Here is a 19,145-nt window from a genome sequence, read left to right as displayed (position 1 = left end):
GTGAGTTTCGGATCGCCAATACAATATTATTGTGACTAATACGATTTTTTTTCATAAGCATTTTCGTGATATTTGCGATCTTAAGAAATTATCGTATCCAATCCGAATTTTTCCCATTCGGGATTTGAACTTGTGATTTCATGAATGTGCCCCATAGTGTTTATATTCCTTAAATGCAGCTTGAAGGGATTCTGTCATGATTTTTATGGTGTACTTGTTATTTTTTTCTATTACACTGTTTACATAGAAAATAATTTACTCTACAAATTTTATTCTTGAACCAACAAACATTTTTTTTAACTGTAATACTGGTGGGTAGGCGCCATCTCAATGCATTGTGCCTGAGCTTTCAGAAGGAGCCAGCGCTACACATTAAACTGCTTTCAGGTAATCTATTGTTTCTCCTACTCCCGTGTAACTGGAGGAGTCCCAAGCCGGACTTGGATTTCTTACCGATTCAAATACCTACAGGGAGCTGCTATCTTGCTACCTTTGCATTGTTTTGCTGATCGGCTGCGCTGAAGGGAGGGGAGATATCATTCCAACTTGCAGCTCAGCAGTTAAGTGCGACTGAAGTTTACTTCATTTAAATGATTTTCAGGTAATATCCTAATGATACATCATTCTATCATTTTAGGATCATAGCTTGTCAGCCAGATTATAACTAAATATAAATAGAAAGAAAAAAAAACAGAAACATTCTATTTTAAAGGTAAAAAATATATTAAACATGTCTAAAAACAGTCAAAGGCACTGTAATCATGTGAGCTACAGGGATGCATTTTGGCAGTTAAAAAATTGTGTTTCAATAAATAACATATAGAGAACTTGGCATAAAAATAACAAGTTTTGCCCTAATTTACATACTAACAACTATAACATATTGAAGCGATGAAATTACAGCATGCTGGAAGATGTTGCAGCACAGGATCCATTTCTTCTTTGCATGCAAAGATGGAAACTTGTTATAACACTGTTCCCTCCAGAAATGCTTCTATCCACCTACAAGCAGGAAAGGCAAACAAGTGGAATTTTTATTACTTTGGTTTAAAAATGCCTCTTCAAAAGCTATCTCACACAAGGGAATAGACAGTGAAAGGCAAAGTCATTTCATATTTACGTCCTTTCCCTTGATCCACCATTTAGTGAAGTGTTGGGTGCTCCCTTAGAGATCACATGACCATAAAGGCAGCTCTAACTGTACCAAGAAGCAGTGTGTAAGCAAAAGACAGAACTCTGTCCATTAATTGGCAGATGTGCCCTAGCATGTATGTGTGCCTTGGCTTGTTTGTGTGCACTGTGAATCCTATGATCCCAGGAGGCGGCCCTTAATTCTTAAAATGGCAATTTTCTATTTAGGATTACCCAAAAGCACATACTACTAATAAACTATATTTTTATGAAAATGCCTTATTTAGATGAAGCAGGGTTTTAGATTTTGTTTAGAGTTTTTAGAGTTTGTTTATGCAATATATTGTTTGGGGGTATAGTTTTCCTTAATGCTGGCCATACATAAGCAAAGTCATTTTAGAAATCAAACTTCAGTACGATTTTCTGACCATATGTGGGCTCAGAATAATTGTCCCACGGCGATTGGTTGTTTAGTTGATTGGAGGGTTAGAAAATTAGATAACTAACTTTTATAAAGAACTTTGCATTTATTGCCTATCTGACAATACTTGCTTAAATTTTGGGAAACAATAAACAGCACACAAGGGGGACCATCACCAAAACATTTTCCTTTTGTTTGACATGGTAAACAAAGGAGCTTCTCCTCAGTTTGCTGCATATCCGTGTACCAGCTTTTTACTAGATACCTGTGAACTGCCGTCACCCTCTACAGCTGCAAGCATCTAAGGAGAGGTCAGGTGTATATGTGAGCTTTGTTTCCAATGGCTCAATTTTAGGAACCAGCGATCAGCATGTAGATCTTAGTGGTTTGCAGGTTCCTTATATATTAATGTGAAACTAATGGGCCAGAAAAAGACTGAAGGGGTCACTTCTGCATAGTTGCAGTGCCAAACATCCACCTCCTTTTGCAAAATATGCACAGTACAAGTACTGATGCAGGGAAACTCATGAGTTACCACCACCTTTAAAGGCATTGGTGGCTCCAGTATTCATCAGCCAGCATCAAGTAAGGCAGTGTTGACATCATTTTGTCACCAAGTGCAGGAAATGACAAAATCTATGTGAACTGCACTCATTTTGACGCCACAATTGCGTCAAGTGCATCACCCACCCCCCTTGAGGCCACAATCATGGTGGAATTATGAGAAAAAATGCTAAATTTGGATAAAAAACTGCAATCGTGGAAATCGGACATGTAGTATATGAAAATGTAAGTGCACCCCATGGCAATTTTAACTTTTTGAGGATACAGATATTTGATCTTCATTTCAGCAATATTGATACATAAAGGTGATATAACAAACATCCACCATTTACATTTTGTAGTCCATTCAGTAATTTAAATAAACATTAGTTCCAGGGCCTGAACTAGGGGTAGGTAGAAGAAGGCATGTACCTAGGACGCAATGGTGGGCGTTAGGCACATACCCCTTCTGCATTCCTTTTCTTTATGCCAGCTCCTCATGAACCAAGGACTTTAACGCTTCGCAATGCTTCTTCCCAATAACCTCATCATCACTCCCACCCGCTTCTCCTCCGACCTGCCCATTATTATGCAGGGCTGCAGAGAAATTAGTGGGAGGGCGAGGTGATAAGCAGCGTGCCCTGCCTTGGGCGCAGTAAGTATTTGTCCCAGCAGTGATCAAATCTTACCTAAAATTTAAACCAGTTAATGTGCAAATGATCAGAACATTGTTAGGTAGGTTATAAGCACCTACGAGTCTGGAAAGGAATCAATCAATCCACTGTCTACAAGATCACAAAATAGAGATGATTTCATTAAAGTGCATTAATCACCCACTAGAAAAGTCTGCTTAAATTATATCTACATGGGTGCCAGGTGGAAAGCTTTGCTATCCAGAAAAAAAATCAGGACAACTTGTAAAGCACTGTGGTGGAAATGTTGTTGTTTGGGGCTGCTTCAGTTGCTGAGTAGCTCACCTTCATTGAATCAACTATGTGTTATTGAGAATAATATGAGGCTATCTGTCAGAAGATCAAAAATGAACCTTTACACTACAAAGGAATAGCTGAAAAAAAAATCACTGGAGAGTTCTGGAATGGACAAGTGAAAGCCCAAATCTAATTTAGGATGCTGTGAATGGATTTGAACTGGGCCATTCATGCAAGAAACCCCTTAAACATCAACTGACAACTGAAACAAAATCTGAATGGAGATGTGGAAATAAATTTCTTCCAGTCAAGTCAAAGACTGTCAGAAAGTTATAAGAAATGTGCAATTCAGGTTGCTTCTGCCAAAGTGGCCAATACCAGGTATTAGAGGCAAGTGTGTACCGTATATACTCGAGTATAAGCCAATCCAAATATAAGCCGAGGTACCCAATTTTACCTAAGAAAACTGTAAAACTTATCGACTCAAGTATAAGCCTAAGGTGGGAAATGCATCAGCTACTGCTAGCTTTCAATAATCAAAAAAAATGCCAATAAAATTACATTAAATAAGGCATCAGCATCAATGGGGTATATGTTTTTAAATATTTATTTAAAAGAAAAACAGTAAACTAGCTCTGTAAGTGGAGAAGAGGGTCAACAAAAACAATATGGTATCAACAAGGATACCTTAAGAGTACTACCCCCTTAGCTCAATCAGCAACCAAGCTAAAACACAAAGAGTTAAAATCCTTCAAAACTATATATGTTTATATAGAATATAAAGTGCAATGTCTAGTGCAGAATGGGACAGGTGAGGATGGTAGATGAATACGAATTTGGGAGCGGGCCAGGGCACTGGAAGGTCTGGTTGTGGGTGGCCTAATTTGCATGCAAAGGGCAGAGGGTGCTAGTCTGGAGGGACCCATGGCACCCGACTCGAGTATAAGCTGAGGGTGACTTTCAGCACATTTTGGGTACTGAAAAACTAGCCTTATACTCGAGTATATACCTTACTTTTTGCATAAAGTATATATATGTCAATTTATTGTTGAATAAATGATCACAAAGTCATTTTTTTCAGTCATCTGAATATACTGTTTGAATGAAGATCAAGTATTGATATGTCCACATATATAAAAAAAAAAAAAAACAAAAAAAAAACTTTACAAGGGGTGCACTTACTTTTTCACTCAACTCTATAGCTGAATTTATTATGTTTAAGGCACACTTACAAAATATAAGGAAAGATTTAGGGAATGTAGAATACAATAGCTATACTTTTTGGCAAAAACAAAAAGGAATAGGTGATGGTGTGTAGAAGGATAAAGGGAAATTGAAAGGTGGGGCCATATCCATTCAAAATGGGAAACAAAGATTATAATGATAAGGGAGAGAAAGCAAAAGTAAATGTTTGGGAAGGGATTGTGCAGTTTGGCAGTGAAATAGTTTGATGTTTTTGAAGACTCCCCACAAGCATTTGTCCAACATACCTTTGTGTTGTGTGGGCATCATCAGCTTTAAAGATGTAAAATAAAGTGTTTTTGTGCAGTAAATGAATGACTGTGGATTCACTAATGTCATCCTTTACTTCCTTGACTGTAAATCCTAGCAAGGGTTGGCTCTCCAGTGCCGCTATGTCCTACAAAAGTATGAATTAAAGTGAGTATTTCTCCTGTTGTATATCGCACATCAATATAAATGCATCATGAACTGCTGCTGAGATAACTAATGGTGGAAAAGATTATTGGGAAAAATAAAAGTGTGATGGCAAGAGAGAGAGATTACTTTAAGACATGCCACAAAAGGATGTAATGTCTACTTTCAGTTGACTGAATATGTTAATATACTTTTAGTTTGTGCTGGAGTACAACACCTCAATGAATTACTGTGTGTATATAAATATATATAACATACAGATATTTAGAACATTAACACAGCTGTAGCCCCATTTCACTTAACCTAATACAGATATCACATACTGAGGTATCACGTGTCCTTTCAAGGTCTCACAAAGTTACTCAGGTCCTATAAATATTAGACTGAGGCTAAAGATAGCAGTCATAGGATTGTACTGTCACCACAGCCTGAATCTTTGCTAGGTACCATATAATTAATCCTAAAATGATTTACATGTAATAATATATCTTGCATTTTGGTAAAATTACCTCACTTGCAGCATACGTATACAGAACTTTGTTCTTTATCACAAACCACAGTTGTTTCCATTGCTTTTTGCTGGCTTTGGACCTCTGTAGGTAACCACTCATGGAAGAATCTTCTGTGCTGGCTGATACCTGTAAAAAAGGACCCCCTTATAATAACTGCAATGTTATTCCATTAAAGAACCAGATATATAATCAATGCTTTCAGCTCCTGAGGTCTAAACTCTCTGTCTCTCTCATATAAGCTAAAAGGGCCAATGTTGCACTTCCATGTTATTCATTAAGCAATATGCACACTTGTAAGTAGTGAAAGTATTATTTTCAGAAGATACATTTAAAAAGGATATTGCTGTACCTAAGGCTGCCACCTGTTTGGTTTTGTCCAAAACTGTTTGGTTTTAATTATGGCTGTTCGGGGCTCAAATGTCTGTTTGAGTTTCAGCCTTATGAAACCCCCACCGTAAACTTGCCTGCCAACTACCTTTGAGGTCATGGCCCTGCCCCCAAAATGTACAAACATGCCCCTAAATATTATGACCACCTCTCTGATTTCATTGCCCTGCCCCCAAAATGTACAAACACGCCCCTAAATATTATGACCCCACCCCTACACGTAACTGCTCTGCCCCTGATGTCATCATCACATCCTCTTTTCTGCTTTTTGCTGAGGTTAAATGTTGCAACAGGAGCTGTATCACTCAAAGAAGAAGAATTTTTCTTTTTACATAACAAAGTATAAGACACAAAAACATTACTGACTTTTAAAGCTGCTGGAATCTTCTTCTGTTTTCTGCCAGATGGAATGCTGTGGAGAACTGTAGACAAGGCGTGGGATGGTGATTTGTGGTTTGCAGGGGACCCAATCTTAGGAGTAGACAGACTTTCTGTAGAAAGAAAAGCATGTGCTAGTACAGTAAACACTAAACACATTCAAAGTTCTTCAAGGAAAATTTTCAGTGTAACTTTTTTTGTTGTTACAATCATGAACATGGGGGAAAAAATGGGGAAAAGTTCAGAGCTTGCAAAGATCTATGAAAATATTGAATAGTTGCAAAATTATACGTATTTGTGCACATACAATAATACATACTCTGTGCCTGAAATATTTCTTATTCATTTTCAGTTGCCACAAATCAGGAAGACACATAGAGATAGTATTACCTTGCTTTTGCAGCACTTGGAAGCAGCGGTCACACACCCGAGCTAAATGGTTTTTTAGATATTCCAAGCTATGCTTGTTTGTTGAACAGGCCTGACAGATGATCTAGAATCAAAAAGTATTTTAGAAATTTAGTTGGTTCATTTAAGAGCTTCTCTTTTGCACAGTGTTGCCACTTTTAATGGAAAAAATAATGGCCTTGCAATATTTTTTATCTTTCCTCCCTATCAAGCATCAATTTTACTGACCAGATCGCAACCCGACTCATGTGTCATAAGATATACCCCCAGAAGGATAATTTGCCCCATTTGTGTTACTAAATAAGCCAAAATATAGTACAGGTATCGGACCCCTTATCCGGAAACCCGTTATCCAGAAAGCTCCGAATTACGGAAAGCCCGTCTCCCATAGACTCCATTATAAGCAAATAATTCAGAATTTTAAAACTGATTTCCTTTTTTTATGTAGAAATAAAACAGAACCTTGTAATTGATCCCAACTAAGATATAAATAATCCTTATTGGATGCAAAACAATCCTATTGGGTTTAATTAATGTTTTATTAATTTTTTAGTAAACTTAAGGTATGGAGATCCAAATTATGGAAAGACCCCTTATCCGGAATACCCTTGGTCCCGAGCATTCTGGATAATGGGTCCTATACCTGTATTTCAAACTTTGACACAAGAAATGCAATAACATAATTTTAATGGTATAAAATTATATTTTTTATTGTCGATGTTCATATAATCTTGTTTCATTGTTTTACGTGGCCAGGCAATACTAACAGGTAAATTAAAGGACATGTAAAGCCTACATTTGTCTACAATGTATATCAATTGGGCACGTCTCCCCCACCCAAATGGCATCATTTGTACTGCATATATCCCCTCCGCTTGCTAGCACCATCAGATTTTCCTAAAGCAAATAGCAGCTTTCACCCGGTGGCTATTTTTCCTGCGATACATGATCAGATACATTGAGATCTGCAAACAGCATACACACACACACAGACATTTATTCAGCATACATCTCATCAAGAATACAGGCTCACACAGGCACAACTGTCTTTGATAAAAGTTCTGCTTTTAAAAGTTCTGACAGCTAGAGCTGAGTTTCTACGGGAATTAGCAATGCCATCTCTTCACTGGCTGCTAGACTGGAGGGCCTGTTCAAAAAAACCCCAAAACGTGCACTGGCACTATGCACTGTGACAAGGCAATGCGTGATGTTTTGCACCCAGTCCTTTTGTTATTTTATTTGGCACCAAGACTAATATCAGTCTTTCTCCTTTTAAACTGGCAGTCATTCCTAACCCCAGTATTAAGTAAAAGCACAAATGCCTTTGTAGTTTTTGCCTTAACGATATAATTGTGCCTTGGGTCTGGATTTGTAACTTAATCGTAAATGAGGGTCCATCTGATAACTAGATTGAGAAGCTAAAGCATTTAATTTAATAATTATGGCCTACCTTTCCACATGCCCTGCAGTGATGTCTTCTCCATGTCAATGTAAATTCACTTGTGCAAATCATACACATTGTAACTCTACCATCAGGGATCCAGATTGGTGCTGTCGACCCAAGAGTGCAATCTTCCTTTTCCCCAGGGTCAGCCTTAAAAAATTAAGATATATATTATCTTCATACCAGTAAGGGGTTTGAGTCCTACTAATCTTTGTTTTAAAGAAGAATGAAAGGTAAATTCACTAGGGGTGCCAAAGTGTTAGGTAATCGCTTAACTTTAGGTGAACTTTAACAAGAAATTTTACATCTTCACCCTACTGTGCAAACGCCGGGCCCGGGATGTGGAAGAACGAAGACAGATGGAAAAAGATTGCTGTCTTGAAGCTACCAGCCCCAGGTATAAGGTAAGCGATTGCAATCACTGGGGGGTGCCTAACATTTGGCTGTGATTTTACCTTTCTTTCCCCTTTAAATCTCAATTTGCCCCAGCGCATACATGCTTTCTGGACCAATAATTATATCCTTTCCTAACATAAAGTCACCTGCAACATACCTACAGGGGGACAATGATTACATAATCCTATGTAGATAATTATAAATATTTTTTTTGCTAACTTTTTTTCTACAAAAAAGCCATTGCCCTTAAATTGAAATTATAAGACACTCCTTCTCTACCAAGGATCAATACTATCATTGGGAGGTGCCTAACATCAGGCTCCCACTAGTGAGTAACCCTTTCCCTTCTCTAAAGTTTGAATAAAAATAAATGGTACTTATTTGAATATAAAAAAATACCTCTTCCAGACTCTTAGTTGGATTGAAGGTTATTTTCTTCTTAGCATATTCTTCAATAGCCAGAGAAATGGCTTCAAGCCAATCATCTCTCTCAGATGCAGAACTGTTAATAAAACAATATAGAATGAGAAGGGCTTACATATATGTTCCCATATTAAAGATCAGGACAGTTTCAGCAGTAGCAAATTAAGACAAGCAGGTCTGCTTCTTTTGAGCATTATGGGTCTTATTTACTATCTAAGAGCAAGGTCCAGCACACAAAACTAATTATCATTTCTTGTCCCTGCCAAAGAAACAGGACCAAAAGGACCAAAACTTTTACATTTTCAAGAAGAAACACTGTTAAAGGCCAGAAGGCATCCTTCATCTCAGTCCCAATCTGCTCTCTATTTTTCTTATCAGTCAGATGTGCAAGTTGGAGTGCGTGGAGAATGCACTTGCATACAGGGCATTGCTAAATGAACCCCCCACACCCCATGTTTCTTCCCAGAGTTCCACTGTAGATTTTCTTTACCAGGACCCACAATGACTTGCATTAATGTTACATTAAAAAGAGAAAACAGCTTTACACTTTAAACTATACTACTACACTATAGAAGATGTTCAAACCTTGAAAATCATGGCACAATACCTGGCAGATAGAATGAAGGACCTTTCCACACTCTCTATATTAAGCTCATTCTGATAAGCCTCTTGCGTTGGTTTCCTAACCTAAAGTGACACAGATAAATGACTGAGCTAAAATGTATATCACCACTGAATATTACACTAGTTAAGTATCAATCCGCATTCATACCTTCATCCCAGCCAATGAGAGCATATTGTTCAGTTTGTACATTCCTGACTGCACAGGTGTGGTGTATAACAAAGCATCATTGAACTGTAAATAAAAAGTAGCAAGGTTTATATTTAAAAATAGCTCTAATTTTAAAAATAATATAGATTTACAAAGCAAAATACAGGTATGAGATCTGGATATCCAGCTCCAAATTAAAGGAAGGCCATCTTCCATACTCTTCATTTTAATTAAATAATTAAAATTTAGATTTAATAATAAAACAGTGCCTTGTACTTGATCCTAAGTAAGATATGGAGGGGGGGATTTTAAAGCTTGATTTTTTCGGTTTCATATTTTTGTGAAACCACCAAAACCTATTTTCATTTATCTTTATTGTCTATCAGTCATTTATTAAATGATCCAAACTAAAAAAAACACACAACTTTTTCTTACTGACGCACAAAAGCATGAAGCAACGAAAGATCTTCCAGTTGACTTCTACAAGATCTTGACAGGTTTTAGCTGGAGTATTTTAGCATTTTGAATTGTCGCTGTTTTGTCGCATAATAAATCACGGAAAAGTCAAGTTTTATAAACTAATTAATACGTATTACTTATTAATACTTAATAATAATAAACTAGTTGGGTTTAATTAAAGTTTAAATTATGTTTTGGTAGACTTAGGGCTCTGGGGCTCTGTTCGCAGGTGACTAATCTCCCCGAAATGCCATCCCACCGGCGAAAATGTAAATCGCCGGTGGGATGGTATACGCGGTGCATACGAAGGCAACTTCCGCGATTTCACTGAAATCACGTCGCCGGTGGGATGGCATTTCGGGGAGATTAGTCACCCGCGAACAGGGAGATTTGTCGTGGGCGACTAATCTCCCCGTGTGCCAGAGCCCTTAAGGTATGGAGATCCATATTACAGAAGGACCATTTATCTGGAAAATCTCAGGTCCCAAGATTTCTGGATAACAGGTCCAACACCTGTACTGCAAGCAAAGCCTTTTTTGAATCACTTCTTTGGTTAATGCATGGTACAAACACCTGACTGAAAGGGTTGAATATGCTGATATTATTATTCTTATTTATACAGAGTAAATGTCTTCTGTTTTACAGTGATTATACGCCATTCGTATCAGTTCACTACCCCACTGGAACTTTCACTCTACATGTCTGCTACATTCATACACACTAGCTAACCTACTTGTATGTGTAGGGTATGAAAACCACCCACAAAGAAATAGACACTGAGAGAGCATACAAGCTCAATGCAGAGAAAGCCATGTCTGAAAATGAATCCATGACCCAAGCAGTAATGCTCTCCACTGCACCACATATAGATTAAGGTTAACGCACTACAGCCATATTGTACTGGGAGGGTTACAAATACAGTGACAGCTAACTTAAATGACTGTAGAGAAGGTTTAACTGTTGATAGAGGCTTATTTTGCTATATTTTCACTATAAAGACATCTCACCAGGTAAAACATGCGAGGTTGCATAACCTTCCTGGAGAGTTTCATCAAGGTTCCCTCCTTTAGAAAGACCTGATTAAAATGATACACATTGAATATTAGAAGGATAGAAAGATTGCAGGCAGCACAGCAAAGATAACATAAGCCTCAATGCATACTCATTACACACTGGTATGCAGTTTAAAAAAGTCAGTTATTCTAGATCAGTGCTGTCCAACTTCTGCGGTGCCGAGGGCCGGAATTTCTCTAGCATACATAGTGGAGGGCCGCTAATGGAAGCCAGTTTTGACCACTCCCCTATTTGAAACCACACCCACTTCAAACCACACCTATTTTATCACAATGGTGGTAGCACAGCAAAATCCCAAATGCTTGGTCCTTACTGTGGGGATATCAACCATCATTCATATGTGAAAGAATTATGTCATATTAAGATATACCCTTAAATTCCATATGCCTCCTCCTCCCCTGTGTATAGCACAGCAACCCCCAGTACATAATTACACACCTTAGGGACCATTTACTGACTATTTCCAACTGCTAACAAACTCCCACAACAAACCCCTGCCAGGTTCACCTCCCACAAGCAGCATAGGGCAAGCAGAGTATGGCACACACAGGCAGCACTCTGCCTGTCCTATGCTGCCTGTGCGTGCCATACTCTGCCTGCCCTACCCTGCCTGTGTGTGCCATACTCTGCCTGCCCTACCCTGCCTGTGTGTACCATACCCTCCCTGCCCTATGATGCCTGTGTGCCTACCCTATGCACACCAGGCAGTACCTGCATAGGTACCTACAGTACCTATGTCTGAGGTGTGAACAGGGGAACAATGGGGTTGATTACAGCCTGAGCCTAAGGTGTGAACACTGCAGGGGGGTGAACAATGCAGGTATTAAAAGGTGTGAACAACACAGGGGATTGCATTTTTAAACAATACAGAGGGATTACAGCCTGAATCTGAGGTGAGAACCATGCAGGGGGCCAGTTAAGCTCAGTACTGATACCATTTAAAGATTACACAAAGGTAAGCCATCAAAGCAGCCAGACAGGTGGGGGGCCACACAGAGGGGGGTCACGGGCCGCATGCGGCCCGCGGGCCGCCAGTTGGACAGCACTGTTCTAGATAATGAAACAACCCTTGAGTGCAGAATGATCTACATGTCACTGAGATAGAGGGGTTGCTTATCAGCAAAAGCAATAAACTAATCATACTGTACATACCCTTCCTGGCTGCACAATCTCATGATGACCATTTAGGCTGTACTGGATCTGTATGAGCTTCTGGAAGTTGTCCTTAAACAGAGAAGGAATAAATGTGAAGCAGGAACATTAGAGAGATCCTCATTCTTCATACTAACACTTTAACATAAAACATAGAACAGATTCCAGTAACCCATTATTTCTGCAACCTTTTGTTACACATGCCATAAGGTTATAAAAAGCTTGTATACAAAGCAGTCAATTCAGATTAAGTGTTTTGTTTGCATGAGTGTTACAAAGATTAATAGCGCTACATTACAAGTGATGTTTTGACTTCCCACTGTGCTCTCAGGGAGAACTGCAGCACACAAACTGCCTTTCAACACTTCTAGAACTGCATGGAAACCGGTCTGCCCAGATCAGAGACTGGCAGTGACAGGCAGACACTGTTTTGAAATGCTCACTTCCACACTTGTTCCTGATAGCTGAAAAAGTACATGATTTTGGTGTCTTCATTTTTTAGCTGGATGAAAATTTTTCTTTTTCCCATTGCCTGCTTGTGACTGGCCCCTAGATCCCCGTACAAGTATCTACCCATTACACCAACTCTGTAGCATTACTATACTGATTCCATGTTTCACCACTCCTGTGCCTGGCTGGTCCCTCATACCAACTTATCAACCAACTGGCTTAATTTCCAATTTTCATTCTAACTTCTTGGCTATGTGTGCACATTTTAAAATCATGAGTGCACTGTGCGTTATCACACAAAATTGTTTGTGTGCGCTGTTCCCAAAATGTGCGTGCACAAGCACACAGCTTAGAAGGAACAGTGTTCATTTCTTAACGCGAGGAAAGCATTCTAAACTGAAAGGTCCATTAATGTCAACAACACAAAATGTGTATCAGTTTATTGAAAAATACTATACTAAAAATTTTTACTGTGTAGAGTCCTTGGACTCAAGTAACTAATATTTTGTTTAAAATGTTGTTTAGAATTATATTTTGAATGTTAACTTGCATCCAAATCTGAACCTTTTTCAGCAGGATTTAGCGGTTTTAGCCAAATCCAAGTGCCATAGCTCAACCAAAACGGAAACCATAAATAAGAATCTGGTGGATCCCTAAAATTGTCCCATTTATTGTAAACAGAAAAAAAAATGTTTTGTTTAATTTTCCACAGCTCTAAAGCCACATGATGTTAAAGCCTATGGCACATGATGCGCTTTCTTCATTTGCATAGATACGCCAGCCTCATATCTGCAAATGCACTGACATCCATGGTAATGGCCTGTCGGCACACACGCAGCAGATTTCAGGAGGGGGATGCCAAGAGGAATGACACTGCGCACCGAGAACAGAGTTTACTGCTGTTAGAACACCAGCATCCTTTTCATGCAAATTGCTCCATATTAGAAACATGATCTATTCTTGTAAACTCAGTACAAATCTGGAAACTTGTTTAGCCATAGGGAAAGCAAAAGGCTAAAGAATATTTGTGCAACAGCAGCAGTTAGGAAAGCAGACATAACTGGGCATGCAGGATCGTGGAAAGACAACTGCTACGTTATTTTTAATCATCTCTTACCCCTTGCTTTAAGATGTCATTTGCATGGTTAGCCACTTCTATGACAACTGAAAGGGCAGCTGTGGGATAAAGATGCAATACGTTTAATTTATAGACAAGACACTACAAAAAAAGATAATTTATATTTTTATAGTTTGGTGCAATCACTATATTTACATTACTGAACAAATGGCACACAATTTACATACTGAATAAAAGCCTTTCAAATGGTAGCAATAAATTCAGAGTAGTTCCACTTACCTTGTGTATCATTATAGTCCGATGAGTCTTCTGAAAGGTTTTTAAGATAATCTGTAGAAAATATTGTACAAAAACAATGTTTACAACTCATAAATGTTTCAGAAAAAATTGAAATTGAAAGAGTAGAGACTTTCCATAAGGAACTCCCTAGTGTTCATATTATTATTCAAAATACCACCGCATGGACATACACAAAAATTTGCTTGACTAATATAAATTATTATTCTTGAAATATTTTCTTTGAAGTTCAGTTCTGAACTAGCCACTAGAGGTCTTCAGACCACAGACTATGAATCTCTGTGAAGCAATATACTATGACACAAGATCAGAACCTCTGCCCGAGGATGTTTCTGAAAGACCATTATTTACATTGTGCACACAGAAAAGTTTTGTTTTCACCAAGCAGCACAAGTGGAACATTCTCCGTTACTCATTACCTTACATCTGCTGTTGTGTAAATATTGTGCACACATGTACTAGGGATTGGGCGGGAAAATGAAACCACAGACTTTTGGCACTATAGTAATAAAGTTCTTAACTGATATAGGTTTGAGATGACAAAGCCTCACTAATGAGGACAATAGTCCTCTAAAATATATTTAAGGAAACTGGCAAAACAAAGAAATACATAAATTTTAATACATATACCGTATATACTCGAGTATAAGCCGATCCGAATATAAGCCGAGGTACCTCATTTTACCCAAGAAAACTGGAAAACCGTATTGACTCGAGTATAAGCCTAGGGTGGGAAATGCAGCCACTACTCATAAGTTTTAATAATAAAAATAAATACCAATAAAATGACATTAAATGAGGCATCAGTGGGGTATATGTTTTTCAATATTTATTTTAAAGAAAAACAGTAAACTAGCTCTGTAAGCGGAGAAGAGGGTCAACAAAAACAATATGAGTACTACCCCACGCTCATTGCACATTGGCAAACTGGCAGCAGACCCAGTCCCGGAGGGATGTAAGGGAAAATAAGTATTGCTAGTGGGAGCCTAGGCCAGGGCACTGGCGGGTCTGGTTGTGGGTGGCCTAATTTGCACACAAAGGAGAGAGGGTGCTAGTCTAGAGGGACCCATGGCACCCGACTCGAGTATAAGCCGAGGGTGACTTTTTCAGCACATTTTGGGTGCTGAAAAACTAGGCTTATACTCGAGTATATACAGTATTAAATATTATATGTATTAAATAATTCTGAGGGCTTCAGTTATTCTCTGTATACACCAATGAAACAACCATGCTAGTGCTCATAATTCATGATCTGATAAAATAACATAGTTTAGCTTACCATTTATATTCCGCACTTGATCAAAGCCAAATTGCCCTGCTATCCAGCACCCTCTTAGTGAAAAATGTTTAAAACATGCATATTTCTAGTCGCATAATTCATGGAACCGAGTGGTTTAAGATACTCAATAGACATATCTCAAAAGTAACTACCTGTAGGAATACTGCGCTGTGGAGCATGGGAGGAGACCCAACACAAACACAGAAAGAACATAAATGCTTTCCCGATAGTGTCCTGGATTAAATCAAACACAGGACCACAGAGTTACACAGCAGCAATGCTAGCCACTGCCCATATGAATATGTATAAATGCAAAAAAAGTGCTCAAAGCCAATAAATTATTTTTTCTGTAAATTCTTTTCTTTTTGAAGGACAACAAAAGGAACTTATACTATCGAAAAGGGTATGTTTCCTATTTTTCCCAGCAATGACAGAAATATTATGGGCTGGTTAACAAATTACATGTGAATATTTTGTCAGTGCAAAGGAACTCGCCCTTCTCCACAGTATTTGGAGTCTTCTTCCCACGCCTTTTTTTTTTTTTTATTTTAGATGTGAACCACTGTAGTAGCTTGGCAAATTTACAGTATATGAACTATATGGAGACCCACATGAAACTCTAGGATCAAAGCTGCCTGCCAGGAAACTAGGAGCCAGAAGATCTGTTCTGTAAAGGGCTGAATGATGATACCACTTTGCTTACTGAATCTGTCTAGAATCAAACCAACAAAAGATCAAAGTAAAGCAACAGTGTCGGCAACCAAACCAACAGCATCACAAAGTTTGCCTACTGACTGCTAGGGCTAACATGAACTCTGGGATTATTAACATCCAAAATAAGACCTAGCAAATAACATCTAGGCCTATTTTCTTTCATTATAATTTTTAAACTGAGATTATCTGTCACAGAGATAAGAACATATATTCAGACAACATCTGGCACTTTGGGCAATTTAAACTAAACAAGCATGTGCCCATGTGGTTTCATTGAAGTAAAAAAGACTTTGCAACCTCTATAAAGCTGGCTGCTTACTTGACAAGGTCACCCAATGGCATGATCTTTTACCAGTGGGTGGTAGAATTGTGGGCATATAGTTAAACAGTGCCCAACTTGGCACAGTGTGTGTAGTAACTTGTCCACTAAAAAAACCTAAGGGCCGTGACACACAGGAAGATTAGTCATGCCACAACAAATCTCCGTAGTCGCGGGCGACTACTCTCCCCACAATTCCATCCCACCGGCTAGAATGGAAATTGTCAGTGGGATGGCATATGCGGCGCCGCGATTTGCTGAAGTCGCCTTGAGAGGAAACTTTGGCGGCTTCGGCAAATCGCGGTGCCGTGTATGCCATCCCACTGGCAATTTACCTTCTAGTCGTTGGGATGGTATTGTAAGGAGATTAGTCGCCTGCTACAACATAGTTTGTCACGGCGCGACTAATCTCCCCATGTGTCACAGCCCTAAGGGTACTGTGCACTGCACCCCCCCTTTATAAATTAGCCCAATGATATTTATCCAGATTAGTGTTGTGTTTTATTTAACCTTGAAGGTCCAGTATTTTTGCAATGTTTGCAGGGAAAGCACACAAGAAGTTAATATAATATCCATAAGAAATGTTATCCTTCATATGTAAGCTCTATTAACTTTGTAATGCTTTCCAGTTCTTAATTTCTCTCTGTGAATACATACTGGGATTTTTATCTTTGCTCACACACCACACTAATACTACTAAGCCTTCTTGTTATCTGCTTGGCTCCATTCTCTTCCTGTTATCCTGACTTTTTTCTTTTGCAAGTAAAATTTGCATTTAGCAAAATTTTCTCCTTTTGATATTCCCTCTGTGCAGCATAAAGGTCAGTATGGTTGGAGAATTGGAATAGCCATTAAACCTACCGGATAAATTTAAGAAGCAAGAGAATATTTGCCAATGCCTATTTTTGTCCCTTTCACAGTGGCAGAAACAAATATTTGAATTTAGTATACACACTATAATGTTGTTCATTCACTGGCCAAAGCAATTTTTACTGAGCTATGATAGACAAACTTTATGGACCATAAGTAGAGAAAATCAAGCAGCACACCAATGTATTGTAAACTGTGCTATATTTAGCCCCTATACATATTCACAAAGAGCAATGTTTGGGCCCCTATGTCCTTTATCAAGTCTGATAAGGCTAAATAAAACACCTTTACACCATGCAAACTATTGGTATGCTACTGAATTTTCCCCACTAATGTTTCTGGCCACTCTGCAAGAGAGGGGTCTTCTGGATAAGCACAACCATAATGCAGAACCGAACCGCTATTTAGCGGGTTCGGTTCTGCATTATGGTACCTTTATGGACCATAGCACGCAATTCGCTCGGCCACATAAAAAACAAAATTCCTAGTGATACTGCTGTACAGTATCAGCCAACCAGACTGGAGGATATTTCAATAATTTTTAAAGGATTACTGGTCTGCCCTACTGCAGGCCCACCACAGGCTTCTTTGCATAACATGATCATTTCAAAATAATCCTGCCCTCTGACATGCTCTATGATAATTAATCAACCCACTAAATGTAAAAAAAGTTGAACAGAACTGCCCTAGAGTTATAAATTAAGTGAATTACCGTAGAAAGTAATTTCCCCCCAACATTTTAAAGGAGACATATCCTATAAAAATTATGAATGTACCAGTGAATTATACTCCTCTAGATATAGAAGGATTGTGCTTTAAAAAGATGTGTTTCTGACTGATTTATTGAGACATTCCACAAAAACCTCACTAGTCCCGCCCATCTGTTCCACTTCCTGCTGGCTGAATTCTCTGGATGAGCTGGGGAGCCGGCGGCCCTCCGTACCCTGCACTGTAGGATAGGAACCAATCAGCAGCTAGGCTGACCTGATAGGGAACTGAAGCCTGTCTGTGCTTGTGCGAGTGCAGGGCTGTGAATGGCTCTCCCCCTCCTACTGTGCTTCTGGCAGGGACTGTAAGGACACGCCCACTCCATTTCACACATTGGACGGAGAAGTGATAGGATCTATAGGGAGCTCCAATAAAGGGGCCATTTTTACAGAGAGGATTAATTTTTAGCACAAAGTGAAACCAGCACCATATATTATTCATAATTGCCTACAAAATAAGCATTTTTCCCATTTATCCAATATGTCTCCTTTAAGAAAACTGACATTAACCTTGAGGGGACTTCAGAAGTCCACAAGCATACCCACAATGATATAATTGTTGTTAACAGACCCCAAAGCAAATCCAACATCAAATTACCCACAATATTTTCTTTTCCATGTGAGCAGCTAAGTACTTCAGCATTTGAATGTCTACTAAACCTGAAAACCTGAAAAAAAAAAAAAATCCAACACACAGAGTCCCCTGATAACAATAAAACAGTGTTGATAACATACATGTAACCATGGGGAAAGCAACAAAAGTGGTACAATATATTCCACAATATATGCCAATGAAATGTTGGGTTTCTAATGGTGGCCCTGAGGCTCTGCATTTCTTTTTCATATTTACTTTTAAAGACACTCTATGGTTACTTTTAAAGACACCCTAATATCAGTACTATGCTGGTATTGCAATGGTCTTTGGGGCATATCATTTATAGATCAAGTGATCTAGATGCCAACATATCAAACAAATACAAGGGAGTCACAACTCAGATATTAGTGAGGAGATCCCCCGACGACCCCTCCTTGTCACATGCCTAAAAATGCCAACCTATATTATGGGGCATGTAATACATAGCTGATCTAGTAGTGCCAAAATTGAAGCATGGGTTGACAAGTCTGGTGGATGTGGCATCTTCAGATTAAGTTACATTTTAATAAATGTCCCATAATATTATGTATGTTGTATGGTAATAAAACCATATTTTACTGCAATTTAAATGTCTTTCGAGCTGAAACATTATAAGGGAAGGAACAGCCTGGAAAACAATTAATCCATCATC

The 19,145-nt window shown here is 38.6% G+C and overlaps 1 protein-coding gene across 2 annotated transcripts in view; it reads right to left on the bottom strand.

Annotated features, from left to right (window-relative positions):
- Nucleotides 1-702: 702 nt before the first annotated feature.
- The window catches only part of fgd6 (FYVE, RhoGEF and PH domain containing 6), a 52,168-nt gene continuing 33,725 nt past the window's right edge, over nucleotides 703-19,145 (bottom strand). The window contains exons 9-21 of one of the 2 annotated variants that reach the window (XM_018092242.2): nucleotides 13,893-13,943; nucleotides 13,653-13,711; nucleotides 12,086-12,157; nucleotides 10,867-10,935; nucleotides 9,401-9,484; nucleotides 9,236-9,315; nucleotides 8,605-8,707; nucleotides 7,816-7,959; nucleotides 6,348-6,450; nucleotides 5,946-6,070; nucleotides 5,190-5,318; nucleotides 4,515-4,663; nucleotides 703-1,002 (exon numbers count right to left, since the gene is read on the bottom strand). In XM_018092242.2, the coding sequence (XP_017947731.2) occupies nucleotides 966-1,002; nucleotides 4,515-4,663; nucleotides 5,190-5,318; nucleotides 5,946-6,070; nucleotides 6,348-6,450; nucleotides 7,816-7,959; nucleotides 8,605-8,707; nucleotides 9,236-9,315; nucleotides 9,401-9,484; nucleotides 10,867-10,935; nucleotides 12,086-12,157; nucleotides 13,653-13,711; nucleotides 13,893-13,943 (1,205 nt within the window). In that variant the 3' untranslated portion in view covers nucleotides 703-965. The remainder of the gene's footprint in view (nucleotides 1,003-4,514; nucleotides 4,664-5,189; nucleotides 5,319-5,945; nucleotides 6,071-6,347; nucleotides 6,451-7,815; nucleotides 7,960-8,604; nucleotides 8,708-9,235; nucleotides 9,316-9,400; nucleotides 9,485-10,866; nucleotides 10,936-12,085; nucleotides 12,158-13,652; nucleotides 13,712-13,892; nucleotides 13,944-19,145) is intronic. The other variant, XM_018092243.2, reaches the window with a different exon arrangement.

Source organism: Xenopus tropicalis, chromosome 3, assembly GCF_000004195.4.
Source record: "Xenopus tropicalis strain Nigerian chromosome 3, UCB_Xtro_10.0, whole genome shotgun sequence".
Classification (NCBI taxonomy): domain Eukaryota; kingdom Metazoa; phylum Chordata; class Amphibia; order Anura; family Pipidae; genus Xenopus; species Xenopus tropicalis.
The sequence above is the reverse complement of the archived record's forward strand: the minus strand, read 5'-3'. Positions and strand labels throughout refer to the sequence as shown.